Source organism: Heterodontus francisci, chromosome 12 (genome assembly GCF_036365525.1).
Source record: "Heterodontus francisci isolate sHetFra1 chromosome 12, sHetFra1.hap1, whole genome shotgun sequence".
NCBI lineage: Eukaryota > Metazoa > Chordata > Chondrichthyes > Heterodontiformes > Heterodontidae > Heterodontus > Heterodontus francisci.
The window spans coordinates 101,886,177-101,905,303 of record NC_090382.1 but is presented as its reverse complement, the minus strand read 5'-3'; the positions used below and the strand labels follow the sequence as shown (position 1 = coordinate 101,905,303).

General features: G+C 43.2%; 1 protein-coding gene across 8 annotated transcripts in view; it reads left to right on the top strand.

Moving 5' to 3' along the window:
• The first annotated feature begins 201 nt into the window (after nt 1–201).
• The window catches only part of LOC137376021 (uncharacterized), a 69,097-nt gene continuing 50,171 nt past the window's right edge, over nt 202–19,127 (top strand). For 4 of the 8 annotated variants that reach the window (XR_010976122.1, XM_068043956.1, XM_068043959.1 and 1 more), the window contains exons 1-3: nt 202–308; nt 5,995–6,104; nt 8,859–9,197. Coding sequence is in view for 7 of the 8 variants with exons in the window: in XM_068043956.1 (XP_067900057.1) it covers nt 6,017–6,104; nt 8,859–9,197 (427 nt within the window). In the remaining variant the exon portion in view is untranslated. Of the gene's footprint in view, nt 309–5,994; nt 6,105–8,858; nt 9,198–14,939; nt 16,916–19,127 lie in introns of those variants that run through there. The other 4 variants (XM_068043955.1, XM_068043954.1, XM_068043953.1 and 1 more) reach the window with 2 other exon arrangements.

Here is a 19,127-nt window from a genome sequence, read left to right as displayed (position 1 = left end):
TACCAAAACTGATCCCTTTGCTATTGATCACGAAATGCTTTTCTTCCTGTTAATTTCTCACTTTGAGCTACCCTGTGGTTTCTATTTTGAACCATTTTCTATCTCAGTTCAAATGTGCACAATGTAAATGATGTCTGTACCTTGAGCTGAATAGGAAGAGGAAGCTCGCATGTGTTATAGTTTCACAAGAGACTACGTCAATTACTTTGTGCGACTTAACGACAGAGAACCTCAGTTTGTTGTGTTTCTCTGTGCTGGCAGCTTTGCTGATTTGTCTCTGGACTTCTTCATCAGTCTCTTCCAACAAGGTGGGCAATCTTACTGCAATCATAATCTTTTTAAAGGATTTGTTTAAATGTGGTTTGAGTTACTGAACACATTGCTGAAAGATCTTGTACTTTCTGATCTTTTACTCTTTCAAATCCGTTCTTCTGCTGCACCCTGTTCCTCTTTAGACCAAACAAGGTTTCATCTTTTTCAGAAAACTCCAAAAGGAGGACTTTTATAATTCAATGACTGCCATCTGCTATTTTACATATTTTAACTTTCCTGCCGGTTGCCTGGTCGATATATTTTTTTCTTATCTTGAATTTGTTTTGTTTTTTCTGGTTTTCCAAGTGATGCTCTGGTTCTGTTTGAGGTTTCCATTGTCCTTCAGTGTTTTGTTGGCCTTTCAGTTGTTTTACTAATTACTGATGTCCAATTTAGTTGAAAATTTCTCACAGAAAAATAGGAAGTAAAAAGATCAAAAAATATAAAGTAATAGAATGAACGAACCACTTTTTCTAAACTTGATTGACAGCCCTTAGTGAGAGTTTGATGACTGCCTCTACTTTTAGTTCAGCTTCTCCACTGACTATGATACAGGAAAAAGCAGAAACTCTAACTGACCGAAGGATCTGTCCGAACCCCATTGCCTTCTAATTGAGTTTGGAAAGCACAGCAATTACACCTTGTAGTCTTAAATCATCACATTGAGTTATCATGGTTTTCCTTTATCAGCACAGTAATATAATGTGTGTGGGATGGTACAATGGTCCTGCCCAGAGAAACTAGCCTCTGACCTACTGTGAACAACATTATATTAGATACACTACCCTTAAAGAATTCTGTTTGGAAATCTATATATAGAAGTATTACGGCCTCTTTATAGTCATTTGAATCTTTAAAATGTGATTTGATAAGATAGGGGTGCTTTATGCCCCTTTCTAAGGTGGGAACAGACTTGACAGCGCAAAGCTAGTTATGAATCAACTTTATTGAGATAAAGGACAGGATAGGTTTGTTAACTTTTCAGATAAACTATTAGTTAGAAACTCAGGCAGTGAGTAACAGTCTAATACAGATATTATCCATGTTAGAGACTGGACAGCAGAGCGCACAACTCTCTTGCTGCTTTTGGTCTTCAAGCTTTTGGTCGCTCTCTCTCTTGTCTCTTGTTGTTTGAAAATTCTCTTCTGTACAGTATCAAAGATAGGATTTATTTTATCCTGGCAGCTTTCCAATTAACCATCCCTTCTCCCAATCAGTGATTAGTCTCGTTTTAAAGGATGTCTTTCTTAACCAACCAAGGATCATTTTGTGATGGTTGCTAACCTTTTGGATTTACGTAAGTAGTACCCCTTTGTGTTGTTAATTTTATCTCAATTGTTACGACCAGGTGAGCAATGTCTAGGTGTCTTTTGCTAACTTTACCTGGTCTTATTATAACAGGGTTTAATTTTTAAACATACTGTGTTTTGAGCTCTGCTTTATGTGACTCCTTTTCACAGTTTCCAAATATAAGGCAAATAATTATGCACAAACAGGCTTTCTTTGGTTTGAAGCAGAAAGAGGAAATGTATTAAAACTTAAACTCTAATACGGTTCATGTCTGCAAATATATGACGCGCTCACGCTAGCATGTAAACGCGATATAAGCATGCAGATAGGAATAGAAAAGAGCAGAAGAAAAGATAAGTAGAACAGTTTGAGGCAATATCTTGCTACTGTTTCTCAAGCTCGCTGTAGTCCTTTATTGAAGATATGGTCATGCGATTCGTTGGGGCCCAGTAATCTTCTTAAAACGTTGTTCACGTGGTAAACCCTTCTCTCTTTGAGCTTCATGTGTTTTCAAATGATTCAGTTCCATGGGAAGAGATGAAGGCAGGCAGACAGGAGAGGCAGTAATTCTTGCTTCAGTTCCAAGAGAGGTATTTAATCCATGAGCGCACGGGTTTGTCTCAGTTCAAATCCTTTTGATGGAAGTTCAAATTCAAGAACCCCAGCCAGCTGGTCATGTGACCAAAACTGGCCCGTTCACTTCTGTGTATTGGGGAAGCAACTGCTGGACCCCCATTGTTTAAACATTGTCTGTTACCATGGAAATGTCTTTCCGGTCAGGGCTTGCAAATTTAACTTTTAATATTCATGTGGTGAAATAATGTGTGCCGCAGTCTTGGGGTTTGCCCGACAAAATGCTTTTATATTCCGAGGTTCCTTATCTCATTACATGGCAAATCATCACAGAAGCTGTTTTTACTGGCTGCTCTCAAAGTCTCACCCTTTTACTGCAAGTAGGCATTTGAAAACTTGACATAATCTCCCAGAATCCTTCTACCTTGACATCTTGTCTATATTGTGCCATATTTCCTCAGTTTTCCACTTTAACCATACTAGAAGGAAGGATTCTAATCAAGCCAATTGTTAGTTTTTGATAATAAGTTAGTTGTTAGTTTATAATAGCTGGATTTTAACAATTAGTATTCTAGTTAGTAACTTTTTGTAGCTTAATAATCTTACATCTCTGTCTGTTGCCATGCAAGCCCAGCTGTTTTCAGGCAGGCTCAGACTACTGTCATCAAGGCTGCAGATGCCAGTGCTCAAAGGCACATGCAGATTCCCGTGACACATTACTCGGATTGGTGAGGTGTCACCCTGGGCGAGTGGCAATGGCTCCGTGGAGCACAAACCTGATGTCCTTTCTCAGGATGACAGCATTCGTACTCCAGTCACTGCCACTCCACCAGTGCCCTTACAGTTGCCTGTCAGCCACTCAGCCCTGAACACTGTCAGCCATAGTGGGATGGTGCAGTCTGAAGCCAGGAGCTCAAGGCCCAGAGCTGCTCAAGGACTTCCTGTGAGGCCATCTGCCGTCTCCCCCACTGAAAATCAACAGCCCTCCACTAGCCATGTTGTAACCACTGGGGGAGAAACTGCATGGGTGCACAAGGCCATGCAAAGGCTCCTGAAAGACAGGCACGAAGGGAAAGCACAACGGTGAATAGTTGAATTCTGTAATTATCACTGGAAGTGATGTTGGACAAAGTTAGTGTGGAATTGTTGGTCTTTTATTTCAGTCTTTTGGCCAAGAGGACACTGTGATGGTCCGTATCAGAGCGATAGAAAGGTGGGGAAGTTTGGAGCAACAGTGATCTGAGGATTTTTTCAGGGGAACTGGAGTCTGATGAGATGTTCATGGACAGCCGGTCTGGAGAGATGATGTTTCGGATGCCTCCTTCCTTCCTCCTGGTCCTCCTGCTTTGCCTCCTCCGCCCCATCCTTCTCTGCTTCCTCCTCTTACTCCTCTTCCACCTCCTCCTCTTTCTCCCCCTCCTGATGCGGTCACTAAGGCCTGGTGGTGGTGGCTGCATCCTCATGGTTGCCAGCTTTTGGAGGAGGCAGCAGACCATGTGTCACGAGACACGCTCCAGCCAGTAGGAGAGGGCTCCCCCCGAACCATTGTTTCAGGGCGCTGATGAACTGCTCCATGACATTCCTTGTCTCAGCATGGCTGTCACTGTAGGACCACTGCCCTTGTGTGATTGGGTGGTGGGCAGAAGTCATTAGTCATGTGTAGAGCGAATAGTCCTTGCTGCTAAGCAACCACCCTCTGGATTGATATGATAGCTCAAAGTTGATGGGATGTCTGAGTGCTGCAGAATGCAAGAATCATGGCTGCTGCCAGGATAACGGACATTCACCAACATGAAGGTCTATGAATACTCACACACAAACTACATGTTAAGGGAGTGGAACCCTTAGCGATTGGGGTACATGTCCCCATTGCAATGTGGAGCTCACAGAGTTTGCAGAATCAGTGGCTCCCAGTAGCATTGGGAATCCTGCTATCCTGGAAAAACCATGTGCCCACTCCTCTGCTGCTGTCTAATTAGAGACAAAATAATGAAATCCTCTTTCCTTGAATTCAGGGCCTCAGTGTCCTCCCTGATGCAGAAATGCATGGCAAAGTGAGAACTGTTGGTTGGAAGACTCTCTGGCATAGAAATTGAGGCTGTCAGTCACATTGACAGCCAATGGCAGTGCCGTCCTGCTCTATGGCTGCAAGTCTGGTTTGAGCAGCTGCACAGATCAGTGACCAGCTAATTGGTGAATCACAGCTTCGAGAGACACTGCTCCTGGCTGAGGTGGAGGCAGGAAAAATGCTCTCTGAATACCCCAGTTGTGTCAGGCCTCATGTTGAGAGCCCTCCTCCTCATCCCTCTGTGCACAGTTTCCCCTCTCAGCTGCCTCTGAAATCTGCCAACTACTGCAGCCATAAATGCAGCGTCAGAACAGGGTGAGGACCACATTTCCAGTGGCTGCTAAAGCGATGAACCTTTTACGTACCTGGCTCTGTGTGGGCTTGATCTGGAGATATCTGCAACTTCTCACAGTTTGCCGTCCGCTTTTGTGTAAGGGTGGTCACTGAAGCTCTCTATTCAAAGAGAGCTAACCATATTCATTCTCTCTTGCCAGGAACAAGCAGTCAGAGGGAACATGCGGCTCTCTAGGATTGCAGGTGACTCCATGGCCCCTTGTGCCATTATGTGCATGAACATCGCTTTGCAGGCATTCGCTGGAGGGGTGAGCTCCAAAATGACACAGCTAATGTCAAATCAGAGTTGCAGGCATAATCTACCTGCTCTGCCCACTGCTAATGCCCTCACCAATATGGTGTGTGGTACAATTCACTCCACAAGTGTGCATGCATGTCGCACATGCAATTTTGGAACTCAAAGGGCACTCATAGAGCTCAAAAAAACATTGATGTCCCATGCACTTGCTGCCCTTGTCCTTCTAGGAGGTTACAGATTTTGAAGGTGCTGCAAATAAAGCCTTGTTGTGTCGTGTTGTACATCCTGTAGATAGGACCCATTGCAGCAATGGTGCCAGTGGTGGAAAGAATGAATGCTTAAGGTGTTGGATGGGTTTCCAATCAAGCTTTGTCCTGTATAGTGTCGAGTTTCTTGTTGTTGCAGATGCACCAATCCTTGCAAGTGGAGAGTATTCCATCACATTCCTGACTTTAGACTTATAGATAGTGGAGAGGTATTGGAGAGACACTTGTCACAGTGTACCCAACCTCTGAACTTCTCCAACAGCCATGACATTTATACACCTGGTACATTGTCTTTCTGGCCAATGGCGACTCCCCCTGGATGTTAATGGTGCATGATCAGCAATGATATTGCCATTGAAAGCACATTATTACACAAATATTTTCAATAAGTGTGACAGCAGAAAATAAGAAAATGCTGATTGCTGTTAATTCATACTCTGTTATGTAAAATTCATCAGTTTACAAATCAGTTTTATTGAGCTATGTGTCAGTGAAAATTTTGGTGGAGAAATCTTTTGCAATTGTATTTTTTGTCTCCTCTCCCTATCGTAGGGAATTACATTTCTTGTTTTATTCCTATTTCAATTACTTTATTTTCCGTAGGAAACTGTAAGTGACTGGTGGATAAGAGATGGATTCTGCATAGTCCATTATAATAATAGGATGAGTAAATGTAATTACATTTATCACGAGATGAGATGGAGCACTTTCCTGAAAAAGTTTATTATACATTTGACAGTTCTAAATTAGAATGAGGAAATAACTTAACAAGTTGTTTTAGCTGATTTCTTTATCTTCGCAATCTTAGTTGTTAAACATATTGAAGAAATATGTTTCTGTTTAACTTCAGGTGGTTTTCTGAATGTATCTATCTGTCTGTATATTTCTTGCAGGGAAAGAGACTGAATCTGTGAAATGAGTCTACGACTTTTCTGCAGCAAAATGCCAACAGGTTTGACGTTCAGTTTCCTTGTGTTTCTCCTTCCATCTGTTTTCACACTAAGTAAGTGCCTTATTCCCACCAAATAAGTTCATCTGGTTTTATTTTATTATTGAGTTCAATGAATTCACGCACCAATAATCAAAAAGGAAATATGGTTTTTATTATCATTTCCCAGATTTCTCTCCCCCCGCAGAGAGCAGTGGAGTCTGGGTCATTGAATATATCCAAGGCTTTGCAAGGTCACAGACCTGAAACATTAACTCTGCTTCTCTCTCCACAGATGTTGCCAGACGTCCTGAGTATTTCCAGAATTTTCTGTTTATATTTCAGATTTCCAACATCTGCAGTATTTTGCTTTTGTTATAAATGTTATAGTTTAGTTTAAACATCGTCTGAAAGAGTTTGTCGCTGATCCTCATTTTAGGCCCCACTTTGATCTAGTGTCCAAACTGTGAATACAGTGTGTACAGAGCCATTGTGTTCTTGCTAATTGTGATGTGAGTTGCTATTTTATCAAGTCACACAGACACAAGGGGGGGATTTTTATGCTCTCCCCCGTGGCGGGTTTGGAGGTAGTGTGAGCATTAAATTGGGTGGGATGGTGGTGAAGGGGGTTTCCTGGGGCAGAAAGCTTTTGAATGGCCTTCATTCCCTGCTGCCAACTTAAGCCCTTACCTGGGCAATAAATACCCAATTAATGGCCTCTTCCCGTTGCAGCTGCAATTAGCTGTGCAGCAGGTGAGTCCTGTTGGTGCACAGGAAACATGGCACCGAAAACCATGCGCTTTGCTCGGTGTTGGGGTCGGGGTGGCCCTCGTTCAAAGGCACTTAGTGTCTGAATGAGGGACCTGGCATCGGGAAGGGGTGTCCGCTGAGGGCCAACCCCCTGCACTTGCTGCCGACCACCTAGCCCCCCCCTCCCCTGTGAGACCCCTCCCGCCCTGACCTATCTAAGGCCTGGTTCCAGCAACGCTCCTGGGCCTCCGGCAGGTGCACTTGCAGCGGCAGCCACCACCTCTGCGGTGGCAATGCAGCTGCCGGCCTCTGATTGGCTGATAGCATTGCAAGGGCAGGACTTCCCCCGCCAGGGTCCCTGATCCCGTAGAAGGCCTGCTGCTGTCCACTTAAGGGTGGCACAGTGGCGCAGTGGTTAGCACCGCAGCCTCACAGCTCCAGCGACCCGGGTTCGATTCTGGGTACTGCCTGTGTGGAGTTTGCAAGTTCTCCCTGTGTCTGCCTGGGTTTTCTCCGGGTGCTCTGGTTTCCTCCTACAAGCCAAAAGACTTGCAGGTTGAAAGGTAAATTGGCCATTATAAATTGTCACTAGTATAGGTAGGTGGTAGGGAAATATAGGGACAGGTGGGGATGTTTTTGGTAGGAATATGGGATTAGTGTAGGATTAGTATAAATGGGTGGTTGATGTTCGGCACAGACTCGGTGGGCCGAAGGGCCTGTTTCAGTGCTGTATCTCTAATCTAATCTAAGTGCTTGATTGGCACTAAATTCAGCAGGCCTTCTGTAGAAGAGGTGACGTGGGGATCTCGGCATCAGTTCTCCAGATGTCAGGACCCCAGCCCCCATAATAAAATTCCACCCCATGCCTGCCGGGATTTACTGCTTTGGAAAACTTCCCAGATGAAAATGTAAATACAATATTGGTTATAATGAGGGTTTTATTACTTTACTGTTATCCTTGAAATGAAGGTAGATGGTGATTTGAAGGTGGAAATACAGTCCAGTGAATGGTAGTGATGAACTTCTGACTGAATTGCGTGACCAATGTCACCAAAGGCCACCTGGAAGTATCTGAATGCATTAAGGTTAAATATCACCTTCATAGATAAGGCAAAGCACTTGGAGGAAAGAGGCTGTGGGTCAGGTTTCAAGAGCTGCTTTATCTCTGTCATGCTTCAGACACAGTGAAGAGTGAACACAGGAACCACATGATCTCCTCCTAATTTGAGAAATCCCGGTAGAGGACAAATGGGTGGAGACCTGACATAATATTATCCTGCATTAATTCTTCTCCCGTTAACTCATGTCCAATCTGATAATGCCCCCTTCCAATCAGGAACCACAATGAAATTTTGGAGCTTTCATTTTCTGGAACATGGAATTAACCATGTCCTCTCTTTTCTTTTTGATTATTTTTTGTAGTGATGATGTATATTCAGATAACTCTAGTAATTGATACATTGAATGTATAATGGAATTGCTGTGGTGGATCAGTGGGAAGCATTCTTACCTCTGAGTCAGAAAGTTGTAGATTCAAGCTCTGCACCAGGACTTGAACACAACAATGAAGAACGACAGTCATTGCAGTACTGAGAAAATGCTGCATTGTCAGAGATGTTACTGTTTAGATGAGGGGTTAAACCGAGAATCCACCTGTTCGTTCAAGTGGACGTTAAAAATCTACAGCATTATTTTGAAGAGCCGCAGGGGAGTTACCCCTGGTGTCCTGGCCAATATTTATCCATCAATCAACATCACAAGAACAGATTAACTGGCCATTATCACATTATTGTTTGTGGGAGCTTGCTGTGTGCAAATTGGCTGCCGCATTTCCTGCATTACAACAGTAACTACATTTCAAAAGTACGTCATTGAATGTAAACCTTTGGGACGTCCAGCGGTTGTGAAAGGTACTATCTAAAAACATGTCTATTTTTTAATAGTGATTGTAATGAAGGCAACATGATCAGTTGAATCTAAAAATATGACTCTAAATGGATTAACATTGCTAATCATTCGAAATATTGGATTAAGAAATTGTGATTTGATAAATACTTATGTTGTTCCTCTTTCTAACAGGAAACCCAAATCATATTTATTTTTTGCATGAGAGAGGTGACATTTCATTAAAAGGACCAAACAATCCTGGAAATGGGCCTGTTGTCTGGGAATGGAAACCACACTCAGGGCAAGAAATTCAGCAGCTGGTTACTTTTGCGAAAGATTACTGGGGTAACTGGGACGCACAATGGACTCGATATAGAAACAATTACTTGTATCAGAATATAATCCGGGATCATGGTACCATTAATCTGCAAATTAGAAAACCCACATTTAAACTTGCGGGATCATTCATCTTGACTCAAACACATCCAAGAAATAAAATCCTGAAATGGTATGAAATATTCGGCCTCAACGGTGAGTGAAACAAAGATTCAAAAAAGTTCAATAACATGATTATATATGAATAATTTGATATGTAATAATAAGTAATTGCCAGGATCATGAGAGTTTTATATCACCCATTGCAGAGTATATCCCACATTAAAACAACCAGGGGAAAGATTTTGTTCATTATTTCTCCTAAAATAGTCAACACAACTGTACATTTTGGCAATCCCACGAGAAAGAGGAAACTGAGGAATCTACTCTGTTGTATATTAGTTAAGATGCTAGATTGAGCTTTCTTTACGGAGATCTCAGAGTCTTTGTATGTCTAAATAGTAACATGCTTATTGTATTTACACAACTGCATACACTCTCCTTAAGCATGTCTAGCTAGCACTTCTCATGATGCTTCTTGCTTCTCGCTAAGCCATGTGACTCTTACATCATCATCACTACAGTGGGAGGTATTACTCTCACTGTCTCAAATATTAACCCTTTCAGATCCTTATGCTACATCCCCCCACCGCTCCCCACCCCTCTAAGGTCTTGGTGCATATATATTTTTTATATATATATATTTTGACTTTACATATTGCTCCATCTTCCCCATGTCTCTGACATCACAGATTCAATCTGTCAGGAGGCTTCATAGCTCTCTCTGATCATGTTTTTGTTGGACTCGGAAGATCAGTAATCTTTCTCGAAAGTCACGTTCGATGATTTGGATGGCCTTGACTCAGGTTTGTCGTATCCGGTTGTCTCTGGGTTTCTGAATCACCATCTGGTTCATCCAAATATGGAACTGATTGTTATTTCTGAGGAATAGGGATAAGGTTTCTCCTATTTCATCTTATTGTACCTTCTGAATTATGTACTAAATAAGATATCTGATGATTTTCATCTCTCTGGATAACTACACCTTTGCTTCCGAGGACTCATATTGATACCTTTTCTCCTTCCTTCAACTTGGGTAGGTTTCTGGTATGAAATCTTTTATTATAATTGTGAGTTTGTTGTTTCCTCTAAGACTTCTCTCTGTCTTGAACTCTCTGATAAACCTGGACTTATGGCCCTGGAAAAAGAATAGGAAGTTGAGGTTTAGCTTCCTCCCCATCAACAGGTGCGAATCCACATAACCGTGGAGTAGATCTAAAGTTTAAGAGTGCAGTTGGAAGATCCTCCTTCTTCTTCAACAATGATTTAATAATTCTGACTCCTCTTTCAGCTTCACCATTAGATTGAGGATTACTAGAGGAACTCGTGAGATGTGCAATTTCATCTACTTTTTTAATTAGGTGTCAAGTCTAAGCACGCTTTTCTGCTTAACAGAGAATGTACAGCATTTCCATTATCTGCCTTCCCCTGTACTGGAGTGTTGCCTGTAACTTTCCTTTGACTTTCAGTTCAATCTCTCCTGGACGGTGTAACGGAGTGTCTGTTGGTTACAAGCAATGCATCAACAACCACTACTCTTGGTGTGACAAAACTGTGACAGTTGTACCTGTGTCTAATTTTAAATTAGTAATATGACCATTGACATAAATGTCTATAGTCCAGAATGCCCGATTGGGGTCACAAATCTCCCCTCAGAAGTCTCCTGGTTTATCTTCCAGTGGAAGTTGTTCCACTTCATTCACAGCTCTTTGTGTGAAGAATTTTTCTTTGGCGTATTTGTAGAAGAGGTTTTGCTCTAGCACATCTTTCCGAAATGGCTCGTCGTTTTGCAATTAAAACATTCTGCTTTATTAGCAACATACTGTTCACATCTGTGGGTCTTTTTGGTGCCACAGTGCTAGCAGGGTTTCACAGCATCATGCACCTTCCCTCCTGAGTGTATCTTCTTATCTGGAGATTGCTTTCCCATCCTGGGCTTCAGGATTTGAGCAGTCAGCTGAGTTCTCCTGACCCAAGGCTTCTCTTCAGCTGCAGGATGGCTCTATTTTGTCTTCAGACCTCTGTCTGTCCCACCATCTGAATCAATTTCTTGAGCGTAAGGTCCTCTTTTGACTGTAAGTGATCTGATAAAGACTCGTCAGCTATTCCCACTGTTATTCGGTCCCTTATCAACTCAGACTTCAGTTCTCCATACTCACATCCCTCAGCCAATCTGTACAAATCATTAATGAAAGCATCCACCGATTCACCCAGCTTCTGGATCCTTTTATTAAACTTTGCTCTTTCTAAAAATCTTATTGCTTCTTAAATTAAAGTATTTATCCAAGGTTTATCAAAAGCATCATTAAACTTGTCTGAAGCCTCATTGATGTCTTGCCTTACGATCACATCATCAGTATTTGCACCCATGAAGTACAATTGGGTATTTATTTACTCAGACTCAGATTTGGGGTGTAGCTGAGAAAGTATTCGATATCATAGAAATCTTTTTCACCACATAGACCAATTCTGTCCTGATTGGGCTCTTCCAAATTCTGGAAGCTTTCACGCATTGTTCCCTTTCTTTTTAGAAATTCTTGTTGTTTTAGTGGAGGTGTTCCCACTCTTTTTGGAGGTTTCCTACACTTTTCGGGTCATCCCACGCTTTTTTGATGTTTCCTGTACTTCAGCTTCGCAGTCTGTTCGGGTAATGACCACCAACTCCAGATCCACCCTTCATGTGGGATCGGCTTTTCTCTCCATCTTGCCTGCCAGTGCCCTGTTCGACAAAGTTTCTACCCTTTTATAAATGTTTCTCACCCGATACTTAACCGATGCTCGGATCTGAGACTCGTAGGCTGCGATCGCTGGACCTGGAATCTTCTCACAGCCCACCACGCTTCTGTGGTGCAGTTTGGATGCCTGTGCGGCTGACTCATTGAATATCCATGTCTTCCTTCATCTACAGAGCAGCTCTGGACCTCCTCCTAGTCTCCTCATGAGATCTGCAGTCTTCTTGGTGCTACTGTACCAGGTTATGTTTCTTAATATTCTCTGGGTGTGTTCACCACTGCCACCATGTTATATATTGTTGCTAGCATTTAAGATGCTCGATCGAGCTTTATATACCATGATCTCGGCTTCTTTGGACGTCTAAATAGTAACTCATTTATTGTATTTGCACAACTATATACACTCTCCTTAAATATGTCTAGCTAGCACCTCTCATGATGCTTCTTGCTTCTGTCAAGCCTATTACCCATGTGACTCTTATATCATCACCACCCCGATGGGAGATAGTACTCTCACTGCCTCAAATATTAACCCTTTTAGACCCTTATACTACATACTCCGCAGAGAGTATTATGATCTGTACATAATCTGGCACAGTCTCTGTGAGATGTACTGAATTCTGTTACCAAAACCAATTGATCACGTGTAGCAATAAGATTGATCAGTATTATTGCCCCTGTCATACAGTTAACCTTTTTATTGTGTCACTTGTTTGCAGTTCCAGAAGATGGTGTGTGTCCGTGGAACCTGGACTCTGCCAAAGAGTTAACACCTTCAGGAGAGCAGTAGAAACATGGCAAAGAATGTTAACATGGGGGAGTGGGTGGGAGGGTGGATGAGTGAGTGGTTAAATTCCTCCCCAAGAATGGAAGTGTGTCAGGAACCTAACTCCAACCCGCTGACCTTTTGTAGGACAGGAACGGGTTAGCAATTCAAATATGTTAATGAGTTGGGAAGACTCAGATTTAACCCACTTTGCAGGTTTAACAGTGGCTGTCGATACTTTCCAAGCCCTGGTGAACCCAGCAGATGCAGCAACGTGAGGACAACCTTTGTGAGCAGTCCTTGTATTCCAGGAGCAGAAGGAGTGCTTTATTCCAGACCTCCCAAGCACCCTTCATCCACCAGTAGAAAAACTCCATACAAAACACCCCCACCTTCAGATCAGAGCATCCCCTACAATTGGATACCCACACTCTGTAATCAGACTGCCCACCACCCTCTCCTTCCCTGCAATCAAAATTCCTCCCCCGGATTGGTGGTGAAACACTGACCCCACACCCCCAATCACCACTCCAGGCCAGACACCCCAGCCCACCACAGGACTGGTGAACGGACCCCAACTCTTGTGGTTGAACCCCCCCGGCCCCTCAGGGCTGGGGATCAAATCCTTCTACCCCTCACCTACCCCAGCCCAAGGTCGGAGCTCAGATCTACCTGGACTGCAGCATCTTCTAAAGTGTTCCCTGCCCAACTGGAGGCAAAGCCTGTCAATCAGACAGACATCCCTGCAGGGATCTTGTTGTGATGCCAATCACATGCTGTGGATTTAAAACTCCATAGCATGTGGAGAACCACGATTTCCAGGTTTCCCACATGCTCTCAGGCCTCCTCAGTCCCAACAGGTCCCAATGTTAAAATTAACCCCATTGTGCTGAATTGTATCAAGTCCACCGTGAAAAAAATGGTGGCGATTCCATGTGCGGCCACTCATTTAAAGAGCCGGGCGGGTCGCCCCCCACCACCCCCCCACCAATCACATGGAGGGGGTGGGTTGTCAATCCCTGGCAATGACGTCAGTTGCCTGAGTGCAGGCGCTGACACCATTTTTAAAGGGTTGTTCGCATTACTGGCGAATTAAATTTTTTAATAAAGAGTTGTTGAAAAGAAAAACATCTCTTTTTTTCCCCTCTCCCACCCTGCAATAACTATTAAATTAATTATTTGCCCTTCCCTCATAAGACACTAACCTTTGCCATTTGACCAGATGCTGCCAGACCTGCTGAGTATTTCCAGCACTTTTTGAGAAGTGCGAGGTGATGCATTTTGGGAGGACTAACAAGGCAAGGGAATATACAATGGATGGTAGGACCCGAGGAAGTACAGAAGGTCAGAGGGACCTTGGTGTACTTGTCCATAGGTCATTGAAGGCAGCAGCACAGGTAGATAAGGTGGTTAGGAAGGCATACGGGATACTTGCCTTTATTAGCCGAGGCATGGAATAGAAGAGCAGGGAGGTTATGATGGAGATGTATAAAACGCTAGTGAGGCAACAGCTGGAGTACTGTGTACAGTTCTGGGCACCGCACTATAGGAAGGATGTGATTGCACTGGAGAGGGTGAAGAGGAGATTCACCAGGATGTTGCCTAAGCTGAAGCATTTCAGCCATGAAGAGAGACTGAAAAGGCTAGGGTTGTTTTCCTTTGAGCAGGGAAGGATGCAGGGGGACACGATTGAGGTATAGAAAATTATGAAGGGCATTGATAGGTTAGATAGGAAGAGACTTTTTCCCTTAGTGGAGGGGTCAAAAATGGGGGGCATTGATTTAAGGTCAAGGGCAGGAGGTCCAGAGGGGATTTGAGGAAACCTTTTTTTCACGCAGAGTCTGGTTGGAATCTGGAATACACTGCCTGAAGGGGTGGTAGAGGCAGGAACTCTCACAACATTTCGGAAGTATTTTAGATGAGCACTTGAAACACCATAGCATCCAAGGCTATGGGCCAAGTGCCGGAAAATGGAACTAGAATAGTTAGGTGCTTGATGGCCAGCATAGACACGATGGGCCGAAGGGCCTGTTTCTGTGCTGTATAACTCTATGACTCGATGACCATCCCCCCTCAACTGCACAAACTTCAAACTGTAACCCTTCCCAACATCCCCTACTCCCATGACTCTAATTTGACCCCGTACTGCTCTGAGAGACTCATCTCCTCCCTCCTCCCCACTAGTGTTGCGGCTTGTTTCCCCGGACAGGGATCTGAAGGTACGGCAGTGCCGGCCGCCAGGGTGGAGATTGCAGCGGGACATTAGGAGGCTACAAAGGATTAATTAATTCAGGTAATGTAATTTATTTATATATTTAAATTGCGGTCCCATTGCTGAGGAGCGGGGGGGGAGCTGGATGGGGGCCACCATGAGGCCTTGCTGCCACCGGCGATGTCGGGCTGGGCCCTGCTGGCGTCAATGTCCATGGCGGGCTGGATCCAGGTCCATTTTCATGCCACCCCCCCCACCCGGCCACAGATCCCGACATCGAGGGCTCTATAGAATCCAGCCGATAGTGTCAGATCAATAATATTTAAAATCTTTACTGTAAGGAAATCAAATGTAAAAGATTTTACCAACTAAGGATGTTGTTAACAGCTGTACAACTCGGTTGGTCGATGTGTGTAACAATCTAAATGAGAATAAGGTTACTGTCAAAGGAACTTGAAACAAAATAGCATCCAATCCTGAAATGTCATAATGGCCAGAATTTGATCCTGACTGTAGCAGCTCTGGGCCATTTGTCTTCAGGTGTTTGGCCCAAACTGAACCAAAATAAATTGACCAGAATAGAAAGTCAACTCATTTACATTTTTAGTGGTGCTCATGGTACAAAGGATGGTCCATAGGGAATGTCACATGAGTCATGTACCAGATTGTTGTTTTCCTGCAACTAATGGATGCTATCGTTTATTTAGCCTGGCATTGGAAATAAAGTACCTGTTCAAGATTTGATTATTACTTGTCATGTTGTCAGGTGGGACTGCAAGTCAGGGTGGGAATTTTTAGAACAAGCCTCTTCTTTGAAGAGGGCTAATTTCAATGCATTGAGAAGGGATCGAGCCAGGATAAAATGGAACAAAAGACTGACAGGAAAAACTGTAATGGAACAATGGATTATCTTTAAGGAAGAGACACTTCAGATACATGCTAGGTACATTCCAATAAGGGTGAAAGGTAGGGGAACCAAAAACAGGTCTCCTTGGATGACAAGGGAGATAAAGACTATGATGAAACAAAAAAGAATGTGTATGATGTACGTCAGTGAATTCGTCAAGTGAGCTTTATTGCAAGGGAATTGGAGTACAGGAATAAAGAAGTCTTCCTAAAATTGTACAGGGCTTTGGTGAGACCACAGCTGGAATACTGTGTGCTGTTTGGGTCTCCACATTTAAGAAAGGATATATTTGCACTGGAGGCAGAGCAGCGAAGATTTGCTAAATTGGTCCTTCAGATGAGGGGGTTGTCCTATAATGAAGGCTGAGTAAATTGGGCCTATATTCTCTGAAGTTTAGAAGAATGAGAGGCGATCCAATTGAGACATACAAGATTCTGAAAGGGCTTGATAGGGGAGAAGCTGAGAGATTGATTCCGATGTCAGGGAAAATAGAACACGGGGACACAGTTTGAGGATAAGGGGCCAATCACTTAGGACTGAGATGAGGAGAAATTACTCCACTCTAAGAGTTGTGAATCTTTGGAATTCTCTACCCCAGAGGGTTGTGGATGCTCCATCTTGAATGCATTTAAGACTGGGATAGGTAGATTTTTGATCTCATGGGGAATCAAGGGATATGGGGAGCGGGCAGGAAAATGGAATTGAAGCCCAAGATCAGTCATGATCATATTGTTTGGCGGAGCAGGCTCGATGGACCATATTTTCTACTTTTGCTCCTATTTCTTGTGTTCTTGAGAAACAGGCCAATTACAATAAGATGAGAGGGTAGGTGAAGAGGAAAATAAGACTAGAATAAGAATAGAATGGCAGTCAACATAAAAGAGAACCCAAAAATCTTCCACCAGCATGTCAACAGTAAACAGTAATAAGAGGTGGAGTGGGGCCTATTTGGAACAAAGAGGGTAAAATATGTTTAGCGGCATAAGGCAAGGCTAGAATACGTAATGAGTACTTTGTATCAGTGTTTACTAAGGAAGAGGAATCTGACGAAATATCAGTAGAGGCTGTTAAATTCCAGAAAACATGTTGTGGAAGGATGATGCCGGAGCCTATCTTTACTCAGTTTCACATTTATTGTACAGAGTAAAAGGATTACAAACATGTGGTTCATCACTCAAAAACCCTCCACCAGTCTCAGTAAGTGTCTGCTTATCAGTGCTCAAGTAAGATCCCAATAAACACCCTCCACCTTTTATAATTAAACAATTGATACACAATTAAGAGATTAACAGAGACAAAGCGAGTAGAGGTAATGGATAGCATAAACATTGAGAGGGAGGAGGCACTGGAATGGCTGGCTTTGCTTAGGATCGATACATCACCTGGTCCGGATGTCTTGCACCCCGGTTTGCAAAAGGAAATGGGGGTGGAGATAATGAAAGGGCTTGTCATAATCTTCCAATCTTCCCTGGCTATGGGGGAGGTGCCTGAGGATTGGAGAGTGGCAAATATGAAACCCTTATTCAAGCAAGTGTAAGGACATTCCTAGTAGCTACTGGCCAGTTATTTTAACATCCATAGTGGGTAAGTTTTTAGAAACAATAATCAGGAAAAAAATCAACAGGCACTTGGAGAGGTTTGAGTTAATTAAGGATAGCTAGCTTGGATTTGTAAAACACAGATCATGCTTGACGAATCGAATTGAATGCTTTGATGAAGTAACAAAGAAGGTTGATGAAGGTAATGCAGGGAAAGATGTGTACAGTGGTGTTCCCCAAGGGTCAATGTGAGTACCACTGTTTTTTTTGCTATATATAAATGACTTGGATTTTGGAATACAGAGTAGAATTTCAAAATTTCCCAATGATATCAAACTTGGAAGAGTGGCAAACAGTGAGGATGATACGAATCGGCTGCAGCAGGACCTAGATACGCTAGCAGAATGGGTAGACAAGTGGCAGGTGGAATTTAATACTGACAAGTGTGGAGTGATGCATTTTGGCAAAAGGGATAGGGTGAGGCAATACAGACATAATGATGCAGTTCAAAAGAGTGTGCAGTAAAAGAGGAACTTGGGGGTACATGAATGTCGATCTTTGAAGGCGGCAGGACATATTGAGAGAGTGGTTAGCAAAGCGTATGGATCCTGGGCTTCATAAATAGGGGCCTAGAGTACAGAAGCAGGGAGTTTATGCTGAACCTTTGTAAAGCTCTGGTAAGGCCGCAACTGGAGTATTGCATCCAGTTGTTTCAGCACACGTAAGGAAAGATGTGAGAGTCCTTGGGAGGGTGCAAAGGAGATTTACCAGGATGGATCCAGGGATGGAGGAATTTTAGCTTCGAGGTTAGGTTAGAAAAGCTGGGGTTGTTCTCCTTGGAGAAAAGGAGATAGAGGGGAGATTTGATAGAGTTGTACAAGATTATGACAGGCTCTAGGGGACACAGCTTGAAGGTTTTGGGTAAGAGATGCAAGGGGAATATGAGGAAGAATTTTTTTATACAGCGAGTGGCAATGACCTGGAACCCACTGCCCATGAGGTTGGCGGAATCAATGATTTCAAAAGGAAACAGGATGGGCATTTGAAGGAAACAAACATGCGGGGTTACAGGGATCGAGCAGAAGAGTGGGACTGATTGGATTGCTCTGTGGAGAGCCAGCATGGATTTGATGGGCCAACTGGCTTCCTTTTAAGCCTTAAGTGACTCTATGACTCTATGAAGTACCATTCTTCATGGAGGCTCAATGGTTGGAGCCTTTCTCAGGTACATTTTATAAACCCACTAACTTAAATAAATTCTTGGGTTGTGATGACCTTTGCTGTGGATTTTCTGTCCAGGTTCCCAGTGCATATGGTGTGTGGTCCTACTGAAATGTTCTAGGCCAATTGAGTACAGGGTAGGACTGGAACCTTCCCCATGTCAGATAACATGGGGACCACATTTACATCACACCCGATTCTGGTGAGTTTCCACCCCCTGTCCATTATGGTACAGACATCCACAAATACCATCCAAACTATGTAAGCTTGACCTGACCCTGGACACTCCAGGAGGTGGAGGAGAACCAAGAATTTTCGTCCCCACTGTGTTATTCTATTGATAAAAGATTAAAAAGTGTGCAGCACAGGAATGTGGCAGTGTTAAACTGTATTTATTTAAATGCAATGAGTATAGCCAATAAAGCTGATGAGCTGAGGGCACAGATAGACACATGGCAATATGATATCGTTGCTATAGCGGAAACTTGGCTTAAGGAGGGGCAAGAATGGGAACTCAGCATCCCTGGATATAGAGTTTTCAGGCGGAATAGAGAGGGAGATAAAAAAGGAGGAGGTGTAACATTTTTAGTTAAGAAAACAATAACAGCTTTGTGGAGGGATGATATGTTAAATGAATCATCAAATGAAGC